The sequence below is a fragment of the Pagrus major genome, chromosome 12 (assembly GCF_040436345.1).
Source record: "Pagrus major chromosome 12, Pma_NU_1.0".
NCBI classification, from domain to species: Eukaryota; Metazoa; Chordata; class Actinopteri; order Spariformes; family Sparidae; genus Pagrus; species Pagrus major.
This window is the reverse complement of record NC_133226.1, coordinates 23,164,887-23,185,695: the sequence shown is the minus strand read 5'-3', so window position 1 is coordinate 23,185,695 and position 20,809 is coordinate 23,164,887. Positions and strand designations below refer to the sequence as shown.

At 41.6% G+C, this 20,809-nt stretch overlaps 1 protein-coding gene across 1 annotated transcript in view; it reads right to left on the bottom strand.

Annotated features, from left to right (window-relative positions):
• Positions 1-20,293, bottom strand: part of arhgef28a (Rho guanine nucleotide exchange factor (GEF) 28a) — a 47,559-nt gene extending 27,266 nt beyond the window's left edge. The window contains exons 1-9 of the mRNA XM_073477898.1: positions 20,217-20,293; positions 16,293-16,347; positions 9,327-9,471; positions 8,868-9,239; positions 5,222-5,411; positions 3,816-4,005; positions 2,759-2,828; positions 999-1,045; positions 749-821 (exon numbers count right to left, since the gene is read on the bottom strand). Coding sequence (XP_073333999.1) covers positions 749-821; positions 999-1,045; positions 2,759-2,828; positions 3,816-4,005; positions 5,222-5,411; positions 8,868-9,239; positions 9,327-9,471; positions 16,293-16,325 — 1,120 coding nt within the window. The 5' untranslated portion in view covers positions 16,326-16,347; positions 20,217-20,293. The remainder of the gene's footprint in view (positions 1-748; positions 822-998; positions 1,046-2,758; positions 2,829-3,815; positions 4,006-5,221; positions 5,412-8,867; positions 9,240-9,326; positions 9,472-16,292; positions 16,348-20,216) is intronic.
• Positions 20,294-20,809: the final 516 nt, after the last annotated feature.

Here is a 20,809-nt window from a genome sequence, read left to right as displayed (position 1 = left end):
CTTACTTCCTGTTTCGCCCCCCATCTTACTTGAATAGAGATGATATGATTTAATCTCAGCTCTTCTGAACTTTCTGAATATTATCTGACCGAATGGCTCAAATCATGACAGTGACACAAGTCATTTCGCGGTTGTTGTGATGCTAAAAAAACATATTCACCGTTTTACAGCCTCGTCTTTCACAATTTAAGCTTATGGGAGAAAGTATTTTTGGGCCCCAGTGCATCACATGACGATGTGATTACAGGGTTTGGCCACTATGCAATATTGGTTTCAAAGCCTGGCGCTCTTCTTGAGGGCTTGGTCACAAGTAATAGCCCATCAACACTGAATAATCTGAATCTGAAAAGTAACTAGTAACTTAAGTTATCAAATAAATGCAGTGGAGTGGAAGTATAAAGTAGCAGAAAATGGCAATGAAAAGTAAAAGTACTTGAGTAAATAGTAGTCGGCATTTAATGTAATAACTCATGACTAATCTTTAATTGCTGAAGCTCTAAGTAACACCCTGCACCTCCTCTCAACAAGAGTCATGTTGATGAAATCAGGTCCGCTGAATATGACTCTACTACGCAGCAATGGAAGCCAGATGCTTGAGTCACTTAGTACAGAAACAATATTTCAGTCTGGAAAAGTTGCTATAGTGCTTGCCAAGCCAAAATGTCGAGCAAAATAAATAATTCCTTTATCTTGAATCCTCAAGGTAGATAAATAATCTGACAGTGACAGATCAAGTGAGAGGACTCACCAGATAACGAGGATGGGTACTCTTCTACATCATCGTCGTCATCCAAAGACAGAACGAGCTGTTCTTCAAAAACCTTCAAACAAACCCGACAAACACACACAGACGAGGCATGAATTCATGTGCTGTTTCCTTCAAAACTGCAGAAACACGTGAAGTTGCATGCAAGGACCCGGTAACAAACTTAAGAGGCAAATCTATAAACATTTACAGTCACACACAGACCCACATATGTAACTGTATATATACTCACATTGTCCACCAGCCTCTGCTCTTCCCCTCGGAGCTCCTTGCTAATGCCTGTGCAAAATAAAAATATTTAACCAGAAGTTGATGCATGACATACTCTCCTCCTCCTCCTCCTCCTCCTCCTCCTCCCAACAAGAAGTCAGGATCTCTGAATATGACCTGACTATCCAGGAATGGAAAACTGGCCAATGAGATGTTGTGCTCGTGCAAAGCAGCAGGTCCAGAGGAAGAGCACAAACTCCCCACTGTGAGGTTGTTATTTCGAGAGGATTAATGGACGGCTGCTGAAGACGGGACAGGGTTAAGGTCAATACTGAGGTACACTTCCTGCTTCCCTTTATGAGTCGATACTGCCATGTGCCATCTCCATGGTAACCAGAAACAGTGGCCCACAGGTTAAGTGGGAGCTACCAGCGCATGACAAGGAGAGACAGGCAGAAAAATAAAAGAGGCGGCTCTGTGTGTGCGTGTGGTTGCGTGCCAGTCTGAACAGCTCAGGAAAAAACACACTCTTTTCTCTGTACTCTCAGAAGAAAGAAGAAACACACATGAAGAGGAGAGTGCACCTTTTATGGTGTCTGTCGGGAGTGTTTTCTTAGTCTCTTTAGGTTGTAAGTGATGGATGTCGGACCATACAGATGTTTGCTCAAGTGGATCTGCGGCGGTTCGTTTTCCACTCGCATACCGCCGCACGCAGGCAGACGGACAGCAAATAAATGCTGTTTGTGCATGTAGAGACCAAGTGATGGTAATACACGGGCTTCAACTAATGATTATTTTTATTATTGAGTAATCTGTTGATCATAACGTGTGACAAAAGAGCAGAAACAAAGGCCAGCACCAATTTCCCAGAGTCAGAGATGACGTCTTGCCTGATTTGTTTGTACAACACCTGTTTCAGCCTCTTAACATCGGCTCCCCGGTTCTTTAAGGATTGATTTTACAAACTTATTGATTACTTTTAAGGCTCTTCGTGGCTTGGCTCCAGATTATATTTCAGACCCTTTAATCCCTTATGAAATTTTGCGTAGTTTGAGATCCTCGGCCAGTGGTCTTCTGTCAGTTCGAGGTGGTTTTTAATGTCCTGTTTATAATCCAAGTCTTACATTTTTCTTGTATTTGAGCATTCATTTTGGCATTTTATTCCATTTTTCCAAGCACTTGCTCTGATAAGTGCTCTAAAAATTATTTTGTCTGACAGAACAACAGTCTAGACTCCAAATATATTCAATTACGACTGACGTTAAACAGAGAAAATCATAATTGAGAAGCTGCATCATAGATTCACTAAAAGATTTATCAATTATCCAGATTTGTATTCATTTGTTTTCTGGATGGACTAATAATTTAAGCACAGGACACGACTACACGTATGAGTCTTTATGTGCTTATGTCACTGAGTGTGTGTGTGTGTGTGTGTGTGTGTGTGTTCATGTGTCTGGCTTTGTGCGTGATGTTTGTTTATTCGCAGCTCGTGTTACACAGCTGGTACATCCATGTGATAGCGAGCGGGCGGCACACGAGGGAGAACGCAGGTGATGTCTCGTGCTGGAGTGCCATGGGTAAACACATTTGTTTTCAAGTTGTATTTATTTACAATTAGTGTAATTGAATACTGTGCTGAAATCTAAAATCAGTATCTCTATCTGAAAAACATCTTGTGATGCATCCTTGCCTCACTGATAACCAAACCTCATTATCAGATGACTGGAAATAAGTCTAAAGGAAATAAATGGGCACATTTAATGTAAGAAGTCGCCTCACCTTCATCACGAGGGAGGAGTTCATCTTTTCCTCGCTTGTCTCCTTCACTATCAGCTTTGAGCACATTGATCTGGAACAAAAACAGCCAAGCAAAAATGATTTCATTATACAATTTTTTGGTAAAACTGTAAGTAACTTCTGTGATCAGATATTTCAAAACATCATGCAGCCTCATTCTGCAAGCTACTATCACTGCATCCTGACAAGAGCCTGACTGATACTCGATTTTTGTGGACGATGAGATATACACCGATGTTAGGGAGTAAAAGATTCTGATTTTGACATATCGGACTCTCCGCCACTCTGACAGTTTACACCGAACTAAATAAACTAATAAAAAAACTGCTGTCTCTGCTGTTTCTCTTCATAGATTTATCTCTGCTTCTCTCCTCTGCTGTCTGGATGTGCCGGGGTTTGACACAGTCAGAGGAACTTCATGGTGCATTCGGGAGCACGTCTTAAACTCTCAAATCCACATTGTCTCGTACGACAATGGATATATGCGCCAACAGGGACGTTATGGTGCGTTCAAGTGCACCTCATATAAAAATGTAAAGGACAGTTGTCAGATGGTGGATATGAAGAATCGTGACACCCCTAAGCGATACACATATAAAGTAAACTTCAATGGGAAGTCTATATTGTAAATTACCCCAAGCATCTTATTCTGCATTATAATCTCTAAATAAAATGTTTTCATATCAGTACCTCAACATACAGGCCCATACTGATATATATGTGATAGGCCGACCGATATATCGGTTAATCCTGACCTGTCTGTCCTCTTCATGCCCTCTGATATACAAGCTGTAATATCTGCAGCGTTGTGTTTACTCTCACCTGCTCCACTCTTATCAAAATGTCCGACTGCACGTTAAAGGCTGCGAGAGTCAACGGTTTACTGCCGTTTACTCAAGCCAGAACAAAACCTGTGCAAATGGCCTTATCTCCACAACAACAAACATTACATCAGGCACACAGACGCCTGGGGATATGTATCAGCCTATATCCTATATGATATGATATACTAGATGTGATAACAATATAGATTTCTCACCAGTTTGAGGATGCGGTTGTCTTCCAGTCTGTCTCGGAGGATCTTGATGCCGTCCTGAGGGCAGCTGCTGGGTGTATTCCGCATGGTCAGGGTCAAGGAGTCCTTCCCGGGACAAAACCTCAGCATGCTAGAGCTGTCGGACCACACGCACCACACACCTGGGACAGGGCCGGTAACAGGACCTGGAGGACTGATGAGGAGACAGGAAGAAGCACCTACAATCAGACTACAAATAATAGGAATCAGATTACAAATAATAGGAAGTGAGGTTGAAATAAAGTTAATTTGGTGAGAGAGGAGCCTCCCCTGTGTCATCTTCATTGGTCTTTTTATTGATATATTATATATGAGATATATTATAATAAACTTTTCTGCAAACAGATTAGGGGTAAATAAAAACGGAAATATTGCATGGATAGAGAAACCTGGGCATGACAAGACATGACATTAAATACATCAATCTGGACCCCTCGAAGAGAAAATTTAAAAGTCTTTTTTAACTTAAAACCCATACACTGTATCAGCAGGATAAATACAATAGGCCTAGAGAAATACACCTCATCCCTGAAGCCTGAACAAAACGAAACAAGACGACAAAAAGTATGTTGGAAAATCACCTAATAGTAGTTCATTTTATTATCTATTACAGCACCGCTTCTAAGAAGTTGGGAAAGTTGGCAAATCCTTATCAACCTATATTCAATCAAACACAGTGCAAAGACAAGATAATTAACATTCAAACTCGTAAACTTTATTGTTTTATGTCAATATACCCTCATTCTGAATTTGATGCCTGCAACACCTTGCAGAAAAGTTGTTTCCAGGGGCATGTTTACCACTGCGTTACATCACCTTCTCTTCTGACGAGTGTTTTGGAACTGAGGACGCTAATTGTTGCGGTTTTGAAAGTGAAGTGATTGAACACAAGCCCCCGACCCCCTGAATTCCGCGGAAAGGTGAAGAGTTTGCATGCCCGACTACTTAAAGCTCCTTTTATCTTCTGACAGCTGTCACGTTTTGAAATATGACTGCTAATCACACCTGAAGCAACTCAACTGCAGCGCAGTCTATAAACAGAGCCGACTTCTTTTTGCTGCTTGAGTAGATTTCTCTCGTTGTCTACAAAGAAATTATGTCAGCTGTGAGTCTCATATTTTCCTTTGCTTTTTAAAGTGGATTTTTGTAAGTTTGTGTTATATTTTTCCAGCGAAAACAGTGTGTGCATGTACGGTTTTCGGAAGAAGTGGTGGGCCTCCCTGAGCTGATAATAATGTCATGACTAAGGCCCCTTGAAGGCCCCTTGAAGCAGCTGCAGAGGACGTATTATCTGATCGTTACTTTATGTGTGCACTATGAGTTACAATGGCATTCACACAAATAAGAGAGACAACAGATCGTATCCTTACGCTGCCAGCACTCTGAACATGTCGTGTTGTCCGTCCTTCTGAGCCAGCTGGAGCGGTGTGTCTCCCTCCTGATTGGGTAAGGTCAGCGCCCTCTGGCCTCTCGGTTGGTGGATCAAGAAACGGCAGAGATGGACCAAACCCAGCCGGACGGCGAGGTGAAGGAGGGTTTCTTTAGGCTGAAGCTCCACAGCTAGAGAAAGAGAGCAAAGAATGAAGATGGGATGATGTGCAAGCAGAGACAAACTATATGTACCGTAGATTTACAACATGAAGTTAATGGAGGAGTCAGGTTGAATTACAATAGATTTTCAGCAGGCTTTTGCACAACCAAAGTAAGTTTCAGGTTATTAAGAAACAATATTACAATTGCCTAGTTTGTAAACCAGAGTGTCTTGCGATAACTAAAGTAGCTTAGTAGCTTAGCTTGTTTACTAGTTTGATAGCATAACTTAGAGAGGCAGAATCTCATAACTGCAAGTTTGATAAATGGCAATTAAACGATAAAAAGATCGTAATTCATGTACAACAACTTCCTTAAATAATGTCAATAAGCAGTAATGAGGCGGTTATGGGGGAACACTCTTCGTTAACAGTCTAGTAGTTAAAAAAACATGGTCAAGCAGAATAAGGCATTAGTAAGTGCTTTATAATGACTAATTAAGAGCCAGTACGCTACTAATATGCATGCCAATAAGCAACTAGTTAATGCATCTTGGTCACAATTCTCTGACTTGTGTAAAGTAAACCTTTCCATCAAATCAAAGTATTGGACACCTGCTCTCTCAACTGTGTACAGACGTACAGATCATCTGCTGCATACTGTATGTACGGAATGTGAGACAGAAGCAAACGGTGCAGATGAAGGAATGAAGGACTCTGGGTCGCATGAGGTCTGCAGTATATCAATGATATTACTACCTAGAAAAACTGGATGCTTCACCGAGCCAACACCTGCTCTAAAACAGTTGCTGCCTTTTGCCTCGTGTGCAGCGGAGCATAAGGGAGCATAAACAGTAAGTATGGGGGCGTACGATAAACTGTGACTGTGAATGATGCTTTTTGATGCAGCAGCACATGGTGGCACCAGCCTGGCCTGAATACTCCACATACACCCTTGTTGTTTTGTAAGCACAGGATGAAAGAGAGGACCAGAGGTACTTTATCTCTAGGCCTCCGCTGTAAGTGTGGGTGAGAGCCGAAGGTTGCCATGGCTCTATCTTTCGAACCCAGAAACAATGTGGAGAAGAATTCAACTCCTACTTTCTCTTTTTCCCTCCAATTTGTCGCCGGAGCAGCCCGTCACTTCCACAATGGCGCCGTTAATTGTGACCCAGTTTCGACCGGCTGAGAGAGGAGTGAATGCTGAACATGCTCTTCATGCAAAGTTCAACAAACAAGAATGTCATTGTCGAAAAGGCCGGTAAATAGTGCACTGAGCGACCACGGGCCGACACCTACTTTGCATTTGCACCTCGCCCATGTTTTGCATGGATGTTTGCTTTTTATAAACAAATCATGTACGCACAGACGCCTGAAAGGGACGTGTATTTTTTATGCATCTAGTGATTCTCTAGTCTCATTTCTTTTTTCTTCCTAAGCTAAATAAAAAACAGTCTGGTGCTGTAAGGAGGCAATAAACTATCTGCACCAACTATACTTTCCCATACTAGGGCCTGTGATCTATCAAATGTCTTTCAATGTAATTGAAAATACGCCTATGTTCAAAATATAGTTATACTTTAGCATGCTTTAAGCGTTTCAAACTAATTTCCTAATAATAAAGAGAGACGTCATTGCTTTGAAATAATGAAACACCATTAATAAAATCTGAGGCCGGACGCCAAAAACAACCCTGACACAGCTGCAGTGTGAAGGAGTGGGAGCGCAGTGCAGAGAGGAGGATTGTGGGAGTTGATTTAATAGACACAGAGGTCTGCAAGACAACTCTAATCTGACTGAGGAGGAATAATGGCAGTAATTGCTCCCTCTTTGGAGCACACCGGCCTCTGCCCGGCTGGCTGGCTGGTCCTGCACATCATGTGATGAAAGAGTTGGTCTGTGCAGTCAGATCTCATGTCGGGGTTGAAACCTGCTGAACACCAGAACACCGCTGCAATGATATTAACCCGAAAGACTAATATTGTTTGTTTGGGAAAGGGTCAGTTTTATTGGTTACTTTCGTTATGTGTAGGCTATCCAGTATTTACTGTGCACACAACAAAGTGTGTAATAAGCCAACTACCTCAGAACAATTTATATCAACAACTGCCGGCCGAGCTGTTTGATTTATTTTGATTACAATTATTTGAAAAATTAGGAATGCAATAGGCCTAATTAAATTACCCTTCTTCATTGCTAGCTAACATTAGCTTGCTAAATAATGTTACAGTAGTCATAGATTAACTGTAGCAGTAGCTAGCTAGCTTAGAAGCTAACAGCACGATAAACGTCCTGATAAATGTTTATTAAACATAAATAAAAAAGTTAAATTAAATAAATATTGCATCAAATAAAATGTTTGTGTGAAAATCTGGTAATTAGATGAACTGTTGCAATAACTAAGAAGCCTAGCTTAGTAGTTTAGCAACCTTAGTATCTTGATAGCATAACTCAGAGAGATTGATTTTAAAAGTGCAATATCTTCATATTAGATCATGTGATGATAATAGATACTTTCCATAATGCTTTTTTTTAAATCAGGTCGTTAGTTTGAGCAAAATCTTTGAGGGGGTGACAGGCACTTGTTACAGGTTTGCTGCAGTTGCGAGACGTCACCTCGGCCCTACTCCGGAGCAGGTCCATCGCCAGTGTGGCTCAGTGTGGCTTGGCTCAACTCGGCGCAGTAAAACTTATGATGTAAGAGCAAATCAGCACGGCCGAAAGTGCTCGTGGAAAAACGGCATACTGGTCATTTTTGGCCCACTTGTAGAGGCGAGAAGGCCAGGTTGGAATGAGTCTATTAATCTTAGGGTCGAAAACTTCAACATCAACCTGCCTTTCTAGAAATTGTGTCTCCTTTAGGACCCGATCAGACAGATCTCAGTTTTTACACTCAGAGGCGCCTTTTTTCCAGTTTTCTCACACCTCATGTTTTTAGAGCGCCTCATTCAACTTGCACTCTGAGCTCCTGAACCAGCTGGTGGTACCAGTGATTTCTCCTGAAAAACATGCCTCTTACTGCATAAACTGCATTCTGTCTGGCCAGGCTCTTACTCTGGATAATCAGACCCAAGTATGATCAGTTAACTAGTTTCTACTGAAGAAACAGGCTGGAGATCTCAAACCCTGAGCAAATAAGACTAAAACTGTGACTAGATGACACCATTAGGGACATTTCCAGGATGTAACATAACAGCAACAACAGCAAAAAAAATCTAAAAAAAGTAGGACAAAAAAATTCTCAGGAAGCTGAAGTGTCGTACTTTTAAGAGTTTTCCTCATATCTGCTGAGCAGAGGGGAATCCCTGATATTTGACCTCCATGGTTTTCTATGATCCAGGAAGTAGTGGAGCACAAACTAGGACGTGAGTGTGCCAGAAAGCATCAATGTCAGGCAGGACTGGAGTGTAGACAAAATGACCTCTGCCAAATAAAAACCTACAAGACCGCAGCTTGTTCGTTGCACTCTCACTTCCTATTTCATTACCTTCTCTAGGCTGACTCTCAGTGTTTTCCCACTGCTGAGGGTAATCCATGTTGGCCATAGCCAGTGTGATCTTCTCGTCCAGCTGCCTGAGACCAGCTTCGTCACCTGAACATTGTCTGAGCCGCACATCTTCCTCACTGCTGTCTAACCCTTCAGCAGAGAGCTCCTCGTCAGCTGCCCAAGTGGAAAACCTCTTCAGGACCTCTAGGTAGCTCTGAGGGCCGAGGTGGTCCCTGTTTGCACTCAGGTACTCTGCAGCCTCCTGGGCAACGTCCCTGAGGTATTCAAGACATGCTTCACCCTCGCATGGCTTGACTTGGTCTTCTGTGTAAATGTAGGATGTGACAGTGACACTTTCCACACGGGCATGACCTGTGGGAGACAGAGAAACTCATGATACAAGGCAGTGAGGCAATGAAAGGCAAAGAGAGATCCGAGTGTTGTTAGAGGTCGACGTACCGGGAACTGTGAAGCAGAGCGCCGTCCCGTCATCTCCTCTTTTTGCTGCAGTCACATGCGAAAGCGTAGAGCCTTGTACAACCACATAAAACTCGGCATCCTCAGGAGCTTCGGCTTGTAACCTTACATGGGCCTCCACCTGTCCCTGAAATAATAAGAAGAAAATGCCTTTACAACACAACCAAGATAAATATGCACTAAATTATTAAATTGGGTGCAGAGCCAGGCCTTCTGGAAGAATAAACACCCAAAGTCACATCGGATTCTGCTCTGATCAAGATTTATTTTTTAACAACCGCTACTGCTGATAAACATCTATCTGACGTGACTCAGCCACAAATGTTCACAGACGAGTTAATAGTCTGAAGTTTTTATTCAACCGCCTCCTTCCTCAACTCCTCTCCTGGAAGTTATAGCGACATGTGACCACATTAAATGTACCGTTACCTTGCAGAAGTGTTACCTATAATATCTTAAAGTGAAAGTAGCAAAGTGAAAATTACTAAGAGCCCTTGATATACAGCTTTCTCTAGAAGGAAACGTCCTTTGTTATCAAAGTGCTGACACATTCACGCTGGGCTCACAGCACTGATCGTACTGGATGGAAGGAACAAAAATGGGGCAGCGGGGAAGAAAAGAAAAAAGACACCAGCTCTTTCCTCCCAGTGGGGGTGAGCTGCACCCTACCGACCGTCTACTTCATCATCCACCTTCATAATGAGATTATTAATTTCTGTTACTTCACTGACCTTGTTTTTTTTTTCACTGACCTCATCTAAACCCTACTTATTCCCGCATCATCCCGAAGACACCCATAAATCCCATGACTGTCTACGATCCGCTGATGACATTGAGGGCGATTGTGCGTGAACGCAAACCCCAAACTGCAATTTACCGCATCCGATACGTCTCCGCAGCATTCAACCACTGATTGCAGGAATGTCAAAGCATTGGGTTAGCAGCACAACACGCTGGGAGAGTGAAAGTGGAGCCTCTTAGTCACTGACAAAACAAAGTAAATGTTTTTCTCCTCATTATCAATATAAATTACCCAAACACAAACCACAAGATTTACTTCCCCTCCCCAGTATTATTTTCCTCCGCAGACTGACCTCCACAAGAGGGGTTAGCTCAGAGTGTGTCTGTCACGTTCAAGAGGGATCACATACTTGGGAGTTTCATGCTTGTGCAATATCCTTATCTTGTGTTTTCTTGTGCTCAACTTATCTTTTGATTTATGGGGTCACCCTTAATCTATTCCTATTGTTAATACTTTTGTCTGAGGCATCCATCATGTTAAAAATGTATTTTTAGGGCCTCAGTTTAGCTTTACATGACCATTTCTTCTCAAGTCACCTAATGCTGCATGTTGTGGCTTCACCGTGCTGAGTCTGAGTCTTCACCACTGTAACGTTGCTCAATAACAAGGGACTGAAGCACACACAGTTGATAATTACAGTTAAGACTGCGAATGGATTAAATGTAATCTGCTTCATTATGTGTAAACAAGACTGTGAGTCTACTGTAAATCTACACAAGAAACTGTGAGCCTTTCTCTGCTGACATCAGCATGCTGACATGCTCACACAGCCAACGCCTCCGTGCTGATGTTTAGCGGGTATAATGTTTACCATGTGCACTATGGCCTCTAGTTAAGCGTGTTAACGTGCTGACATTAGCAGATAATTAGTACTATAGCCAGACTGATAAATACATAAGATATGATAAATTGACTTGTTGTCCACCTCAGAGGAAATTTGTTTTGCCCTGATGATGGCGCTAGACAAAAAAAATAAGGGCATCAGAAAACATATATAAATACTGGCCTATTTATTGTTCTAGCTGATTTATGAGGCTAGCTCTACTTATTACACTTAATCCTACAGGTTGGTGCCAAGTTTCATGACATTAATTGAAATATTTCACTGAAAACCTCAAATGTGAGCTTCATAGTGGTTGTATAAAAAGTCAGGAGATTACCAAGATACATCATCTGAGATCCATGAATGTAAATCCACCTGCGATGGAATGTAACTAAGTACATTTACTCAAGTCCTGTACCTAACAATTTTGAGGTACTTGTACTTTCCTTGAATATTTCCATTTTCTGGTACTTTATACTTCCACTCCACTACATTTGGGAGGCAAATATTTTACTTTTTACTCACTACGTTAATTTAATAACTTTAGTTACTAGTTACTTCTCAGATTACATGCTGTGTCAGAGCCAAATGAGTGCATAAAAAAAACAGATTCCAATGATTAGAAATGCTGAATATCAGATCTGATAACTGGCCAGACAGTACATGCATACATGTAAAATACATGTACTTTATTTGTACTTTTGATACTTACCTACATTCAATATCAAATACTTTAAGACTTTTACTCGAGTACTATTTGTATGGGTCAGTTTCACTTTTATCAAAGTAATATTTTAACACAATATCTTTACTTTTATTTACTCAAGTATGACTTTTAGGTACTTTGGGAGATTTTTCTCTAAATAAGTGAAAACTTTGACCTGCTGGTGTCTCTTAATGAAAACGTATTCAAACACCAGTCAGTACATCCTCTGGGGACCATGAATGTCTGAATTACAACCTGACAATCCATCCAGTTGTTGAGATTTTTCAGTCTGGAGTAATACACGACCTCACAAAGAAACCAATCACTGACAGGTTCAGCAAAAAGTCAACAATTCTGACTGAGCCCTCAAACTCATATCAGTCTCCTCTTTCTTTGCTTTGCCCCCGAGACTCTTGGAGCTTTCAAAAGTTGCTTCTTGAGTCCAGTCCAGAGTGTTTCATAGGTAAAAATGAGGTGACCTCTTGTGCTAGCATGCTGTTGGTTTTGACTGATAACAAGAGGTCTGACTCAGACATCAGCCAGTTTCTCAGCTTGTTGCGAGTTGCTAAGTGGCTTTAGCTGCTGTACCACTTAGTGAACACTTAACCGCTGTTACCGTTATCGCTGATTGTTTTTCCACCACACATACAGATAAGATGTGGTTTGTGCAGCCTTTCCTGTTTTCCTACAAGGATAGCTAGTCAGGAATAAAACATCTTGATATTTTCAAAGTAACCAAGACATTTTATTTATCTTTTGCAATGGAGCGACTGTTAACTGATATGTTTTGGACAAAGATCTACATTTTTTGTCTATATTAGCATCAAGTAGCTTTCTCTATTCTCTATCTTTGGTGTTTTGTTCTGTTAAAATTGCCCCTCAGCTATTAGACCTAAATGTCTTATTTTTAATATCTTCTGATGTTGTTTTCACTCCTTCAGGGAGGCTGCAGTTTCCACTTAATCCTCCCAACCTCAGATCATATTGGTTTACACAGGCACAATGTGATCAGACTGGATTTTTTATTTTTTTTATCCCATCTATATCTCCTTTGTCTTGGGGAGGAGGAAGGAGGATGGCTGGCTGGCTATGAGACGTCAGACCGATGTGATCTATGGCCTTTTCTCCATGGCATTATCACGACACAACCTGATCCGGTAACAATGAAATATTCAACACCTCGTGGTTTTACCTCATGCCTCCCATATGGGCAGGTTTCAGGTCAGGCATAATGTGTTAATTATTGAGCATAAACATAAGGAGCTTGGTATAAATCTAAAAGACAATCCTGCTGTGTGAATCGTGACATAATAAGAGGAAGGTATTAATATTTGTTTTAATTAGAACACCGAATCCAAGGATACACCGCTGACATTATTTTATAATCTCCTCGTGTTTTTGTCCATTCAGCTGGGAAAAACAACATCAGATCTGCTGCCTGTGGTCTCCAGGAAACCGGCAGTCATCAGCTTTAGAGCTCTTTGCAATGATCTCCTGAGTGCGACACGTAGGTGACGTCAGGGGAGCAAGATCACTGCCACTTCAACAACAAAAACAGCTCCAATAACAGTCAGTCTCCTCGGTGAGAAGACAGCCTGACGTCAGCGGGGATGGAGTATCTTTTTTAAATATTAACACGTTGAGAAACCGACACAAATGACATATCGTCTCATTAAGAAGAGAAGTGTTGAAATCCTCATATAAAATTACAAAAACGTCCCTATAAATCATTATAAATGAATGCGCTAGCTTTGATCAAAACCCAACAGAGAGCCGAGAAAAGCCGTATGTTTGGATCCTTCTACAACTTTCCACATGCTCAATCAATTTAATCTAAACAAGCTAATACGTCAAGAAAAGCCTTTTTCAAACTCGTAAGAGTGTTTTAAAGTGAAAATACTTTGAATATTGTCAAAGTCAAAATGTACCAAGGTGACGCGCAGGGCAGGTACGGTATATCGGAGCTGAAAGAAACTCAGCAGACCAGAATCTCATCGGAGTCTTGAGGGTGACAGCTAGAACTGTGCTGTAGGCCTTTTTCTCATACTCAGCTGACACACATACCTCTGATTTAATCTGCTGTGCAAATGAGACATTAATAACTAATCTACATGTCAGATAATGCTGTCAGTAACACTGGAGGGCTGCCACAAACATTTCATTTCAAAGGAAAAGGAGGAAACATACTCATTTTTACATAATAATAGCAAGAAGTGTCTGATTTATGTGTAAAATGTTGAGTGAAATCACTTCGACTCAGGGTGATATTCTAGTTCTGCGATACGGGAAAGCACATGTCTGTTTGTTCAAGCGAAGGACTTTTTTTTCTTTTCCTTTTACAATTGACTGGCTTATCAAACGTCAATAAACAACTGGCAGGGTGGGGTTTTTCTGTTGGTCGGACGTGTGAAAAGCTTGGCAAACACATTCACCGCAGCACTTCCAGGGAAAAAACCCATAAACCTTAACACAGAGATACTCACTGGCTAAAAGAGCACGGAGATAACTATCACTATCACATCATACTCGCACATGAACAAACATGGAACAACAGGGATACAGCTAATCTATCTCCGTTTATGAACATGACGCCGTGCTGAGTTGAGGTGACAGCTGCCATACAGACAGAAGACTGTCTACAGCCATTCAGGCATAGACGTGTATTAAGCAAAATGCTAACATCATGCTAACATGCTCACAATATGTTGATTAAGCAACATGTCATATTTACCATGATCATTATCTTTGTTTAGTGTGTTTGTTCTTGTGAATGTCAAAGATCTTGAAGGTTGAAAAGGTCAAAGTTCACACCAACAGAAGCTCCCACAGAAAACACTGCACTACGTCACCATGTCACACATTTGTATAATTAATGACTCGCCGCTAATTTGGCATGTAAGAAATGATTAAGCGCAGCTGCTCTGTTGTTGTTAGTGGTGCTGGCTCAGGCATGTACAAGTTGACCAATCAGAGGAGACTTGGTATTCAGGAGGAGGGGGTCTTAAAGAGACAGGAGCTGAAAACTGTTTCAGACAGAGGGGGAATACAGAGCTGCTGCACTGGACAGTCTGAGAAAACGGATGTGTTTACTGGGCACTAAAGCATGTAAACATATTCCAGTAATAACACAAAAGAAAATAAATAAAAATTTGCATGATATGTCCCCTTTAAAGCTGGGATTCTTAAGATCAACCGAGCCGATGTATGTAAGGCGGGCTGATAATCAGCATTTTCCGATTATCGGTATCAGTGATTTTTCTGTCGGATTGCCGACAGAATAAACTAATTCAAAAATGTGCTACTTTGGCAAAATCCTATGGCAATGTATCCGATGGTTGTTAAGATATCTTAGTCTGAACCAAAGCAGTGGACTGTCCAATAAGCTAAAAGGCCAGTGTTACCATCCCCAGAGCATTGCCACAAAGGATGGTTGAAAAATGAGAAACCTATTTGTTTTTTGTATATTTCTCTCTCACAGCATATTTGGACCTCTCACTTTTCTTCTCACCAACATGTTCCCACAGTGTTCTTGCAGGGGGATAAATTGTACAGACACATACACACCTGGTTGAACAAACTCCCTTTGACGTGAAATCCTGCACTGGAGCTCAATAAAACCTCGCCAAACACAGGAACTCCCGCACAATTCAATGCAACCATTTATCCATTGATCCTGCCTGACAGTACCTGCTATGGGCCTGACACTGTGTTGCATGTGTGGAGGTGCACCATAACACTTTTCTAAGGGTGTTACAATAACAGCCTTTATATGACAGCAGTGTGCCGCTGCTTGCCCGCACAAAGCCCGGCATTGAAATCTGGATCTCATTCAGCGAGTGAGAGTTGCTCCTGTTGAGCTGTGACCTTCGAGGGTGGAGACTCCACTTCCTCTTAATGGAGAGAGGTGTGTGTGCCAGTGGTAGAGCTCGTAATGATTCACATGCCTGGGTTTTTCAGACCGGTCCTCAATCAGCCTCTATGAGCGAGTGGAGGCTACGGTTTTGGGAGCCCTCCCCCCACCACCCCCCTCTGAAACTGGTGACACAGCAAAACAAGCAGACACTCTGCTTACCAGAAATCTGGCAACGCTTCAGTGATTGGCCCACCCAGGCTTCCACACACACGGGAGAATAGGGGTGAGAGAGAACAGAAGGAAAGAGAGAGAGGTGGAGGATACAGAGGAAAGGGAAGACAGATGGAAGAAATGAAAGTAGTTGAGAGAAAGTGAGCTCTAATATGTCGAAAAAACAATAATTCAAACACGCAACATGCTTCCAGAAAATGCGTATTTATCAAATTCATACACTGGTCTCATTCTGGCTCTTGTCATTTGGTGAGCAGGCTCTGTAAGGCCCCGGCTTCCCCAGAGACTGAAACCCTCCTGGCTTGAGTTTCACCTGCGACACAAGGCTTGCCAGTCAACCAATGCACAGAGGGAGAGCCGGGACCAAGAGAGAGAAAGAAAAAGGGGATGGCTGGAGGGAAAGACTAGAGTGCTCTAATTCTGGTGAGAATTGGGTCTAAAAGTGGGAGAAAAAATCTCCAGATAGACCGTTCTGTGAGACCACACACACATCACACACTCACAGACTGGAGGAAAAACATACAGGCACTTACATATAGAGGCACCTCTCTTCTGTTCACCTCCATTTTCTCTCCATCCACCAGAATCCTGCAGAGAAAATAGTCATATAACTACAATTTCAGGATAATAAAACCAAAAACGTTCAACCTTTTCAATTACAAAACAATACAGTATTGTGTTTTACCACATAGTTCATAATTGTTCATAAAGTCTCAAACAGTTTGCTCGAAAATGTTGAAAATTTGTTGTGTCTCAAGTGATATTTGATGATTTTTAAACAGTGAATTCAACAAAACCTGAGGTCACTTCCTGGTGAAATGTAATATGTTTATGCTAACAGCCTTCAGGTGACTGAGATATAGCTTTCTGTACAGAGGAAGCTGCAATAACTACGGCACAGTGTCCAGTGGTTGGGGCAGGATGCAGCAGTGGAAGAGACGGTAACTGTATCATCAACACACACCCGATCTGCTGTGACTTCACTCTCAGCTGTGAATAGTGCATGACTTCAAAGCTGAACAGTGGTGTCTGTCAGCTCTGCAGGTTGTCCAGACGATCATTTGCATGAGCTGGTGCCACTCAGACAAGCTGTGACTGTTTTCATTCTGTGGCTCAGAGGGAAATAAGCACACATCTTTCCACTCAAAGGTCCCAACTACTGTAAGAGTGCAGATAACAATTAGATTTATTGTCGACTGATCTCATGATAGTTTTCTCTACTGATCAATTAATCATTTGGTGCACATCACACATCCTAGCCCAAATGAACAGTCTTAAAATGTGTTGTGTTGACCAGCAGTCCACAAAAATACATAGGGCAGAAGATCAACAGAGTAACTGTTGTTCATTATACCCATTGTTGTATCTATCTTAGGATGTAGCTACCAGCTGCTGTTGGCTAGGTAGCTAAGTTAGCCTTGCAGCTAGTGGCCCTGTTAGCTGCCTGGACCACGACCCTAGAGGAGTCACCGCAGGCAACTGGGCTCAGCAGCGTCCCAGACTGATTTCAGATATCAGCTTGAACCTAACCTCACCTCTCCACACATGGGAGAAAAATAATTAAACGATGAATCAGTTATCAAAGACATTATTCAGCTCTGATCCCATTATTCTACACAAAACTAATTATTCTACAAGCAAAATAAAACATCCAATGATTTTTTTCATGCTGGCTCTATCCTTTCTATCCGGTTACTCAGGGTGAAACCCCAGATTATTTTATATCTAAGAAAACAAAACTATAAAGTGACACAGCTGACGAACAGGATCAGGATCCAGTGTCTTAACAGCGTGTCCAGTCACGTTATACTGTAATACACCAACTGATGTCCTCTGGTTATATCTAACAATAATATCACTACCACGTTTGCGTGCTGTAAAATTGTTTCCAAAGGACATCTTATCAATAGAGGAGCACAATGCCACAGGCCTGGGCGTCCAGCTCTGTTTTTAATCCTGCTCTTATCAATAGGCCTACACTGTGGAGTGAAACTAGAGAAGGTTCACGTGTCATTTCGCAGGATAAACATTGTCCTCGGTCGGCAGGTTGCACCCCATTACAGCAACAAACATAAATATAGTGTGATGCTTGTGTTTATGCAAGGTTTGAAGACTAAATCTGAATCCACAAAGAAAGAATGATTCTTGATTTGAGTTTCTTAAGGTCAAAAGTGAAAAACAACTTGTGAATCATCTATGAGCAAACAACATCTGACCTGAATAAGGAAGCTGTGAGGACAAATATAGATGAGAGAATTGGTGTCAGTCATTGTCCTCAGCCTGACTTCAGCCTCTGACATGTTCAATGTGAATGAGAAACCTGAGCTGGCTCGTGGCCACGCACTCCAGAACAGAGCGTGAGAAAAGAGATTACACATAACAAGAGAACGCACGCTGTCACAAAGCATCTGGGAAGCTCGTTTTGACGTCTATGTATGCGATTCACATATTTTTGAAACATGGGCGAGTCGATCGAGTTGTCCTGGACATTTTTTCAGGTGATGCATGATTGAATAATTTAATTCGTCTCACATGACAAGCTGAAATGAAAAGGTGCGTTCCTGCTCTCAGATCTTTAGTACACTTTGACATGCGAGTTAAACTTATAATTTGGTACACGGAGATAAATTTGGCACTACAGAGTCACTTTTGAAACTCACACAGATACTACGATAAGCAACACACTCACTCAGCTGGCGTCATTTTGACTTCATGGCCTAAAAATGTTTCTTTCAGATACTACTACTACAATCATAGTCATACTAACACAAATACACAGATATTACATAGAAATACGGTTTGAAACAATAAACTACAGCCACCTTTACTTATATTTATATAAGTACTGTACTTAACTACAATTAAGTGGTATTTGTACTTTATTTCAATATTTCCATTTTCCGCTACTAAAACTATCAACAGAATGTGAAGAAATAAAAGTTTGATGTTGTGATGTTGATGTATTATTTTGTAGAGATATCTACTGAAGTTAGCATGCTAACCAGCTAGCCCCGGCCTGTCCCAGTCCAAGTGGTGTAAACATCGACACTACCCCAGTGCTCCGAGTTCTGGTTTGGGACTGCTAGCTGCACAGCTAACTGAGCTAACTGGCTAACAGCAGCTACACATAGCAGCAATTAGCAACAGGTGGCCAATTCTAACATATTGCACCTCTAATTAACTTAATCAACTGAATTAATTTATTGCAATTGGATTAGAAAAACACTGATTACTGATCACAACTAATTTTGATACTTCAAAATACTTATAATATGTAAGAACTGGCCACCTGTTGAATTCGTACTCAAGACAAACAGGGGGAAGCACATCACCAGAGTAACTGCTAACTGCTGCTAAATGTAGCTGCCGTTAGCTAGTTAGCTCGGTTAGCCATTCATCTAGCGGTCACGTGATGCACTGTGGCCCAAAAATGTTTTTCCAATAAGCTAACATTGTGAAAGAAGCGTCTGTAAAACGGTGGATACATTTTTTTGAGCGACACAACCCCCGCGAAATGACTCCGCCATCATAGTTTGAGCCATTCGGTCCAATAACATTTGGAAAGTCTCGAAGAGCCACACGATTAAATCATTTTATCCCCATTCAAGTTAGCTGGGCGCTAAACTGGAAATTAGTGTGTCCAGTAATAAAACGTCCTTGGTTTACACCACTAACACAGCAGTTTTAGACTGGGACGGGGCTGGTGCTAACTGGTTAGCATGCTAACTTCAGTATATATCCTTGCAACACAATACAGAGACATCATTACAAACAAAAACGTTGCTTCTTCACAGTCTGTTGATAGTTTTACTTAATTTTGTTAATGTTTTCAACTAAAATTCTTACATATTGTACCTTTAAAGGACGTATTTGTACAAAAAGTTAGATTTTTGAGTCTCACCTGAACGCGTCTGGGTATCCCAACTCTTCAAAAACTCTTTGGGTTTGCAAATGGGACCTTTAAGTGCATTTAATATCAGATACTTTAAGAAACAAAGTTAAAAAAAAATAATAACACCTTTACTTTTACTCAAGTATTACTTATGGGTACTTTTCACTACACTGTGGGGGGGGGGAATAAAACCTCGCTGCTGTCACTGGATGGACTGGTCTCTCCTCACACAAGGAAATGAAAACATTATCACTATTCAAACATTTAATACTGCAGGAACAATAAATGACCTCTACTGCCGTTCACCGGGAAGTGAAACTCCTGCAGGCAAATACAGTCCGTAAACGCACCAGAACAAAAAAAGAGAGCGTGAGGGTTTGAATCGTCTTTTTTTTTTTTTTACCTGTGAACGCATCACTTGATCGTCTATAAATCAATAAAACGACATATTCAAAAAGTCAAAGTGAGCATTTTGGCGATAACATTAGCCCACAGTGTTGTTTTCCTCTCGCTTTCATTAAAATAGATCAAGTTTTCAGCCGCAGATGAATAAACTTGCCATTACCTGCTGTCTCCTCTCAGTGCTCGCTCCGATCCGCTGTGAGCTCAAAACGCACGACTCGTTATCTCTCTGAATAAAAGTTGATCTGTCGCTTCTTCCCGCTTAATAAGCACAAAGACTTTTCACACCCTTATCCCGCATTACTCCTGTGTGTTTTTTTGTCTGAGCTTCATCCGTGTCTGAGCTCGGTTTGTGTGCAGGTGTCGTCAGAGTTGTGTCTCCTCTCTGCAGCAGCAGTCTGCTCCTCTGGTCCAGCCCCCCTCACACTGCCTCTCACCGGGGCTGCAGGGCTGGAGCCTCTCAGGGGAAGCAGGGACACTCACAGGATAGTATATGTGCTTATATTATTATCCCTATACTTTTAAAATCCTATATGGAGTGAGTTTACAGTGAGATTGCATGCTTTATATGCTGTGCTTTATGCTGTTGTGTAGCCTTTACATCAGGGTCAGCTGTAAGTTCAGTTTCCTCCAATCAGAGACAAGTTGGAGTGATGTCACTGTGACTTTGGGCCAGTTGAACTCAGGGCTGCAGCCAGGATTTTTGAACTACTGAGGTCATGCCCCACAACAACCCCACTGAGAAAATTTTGAAGA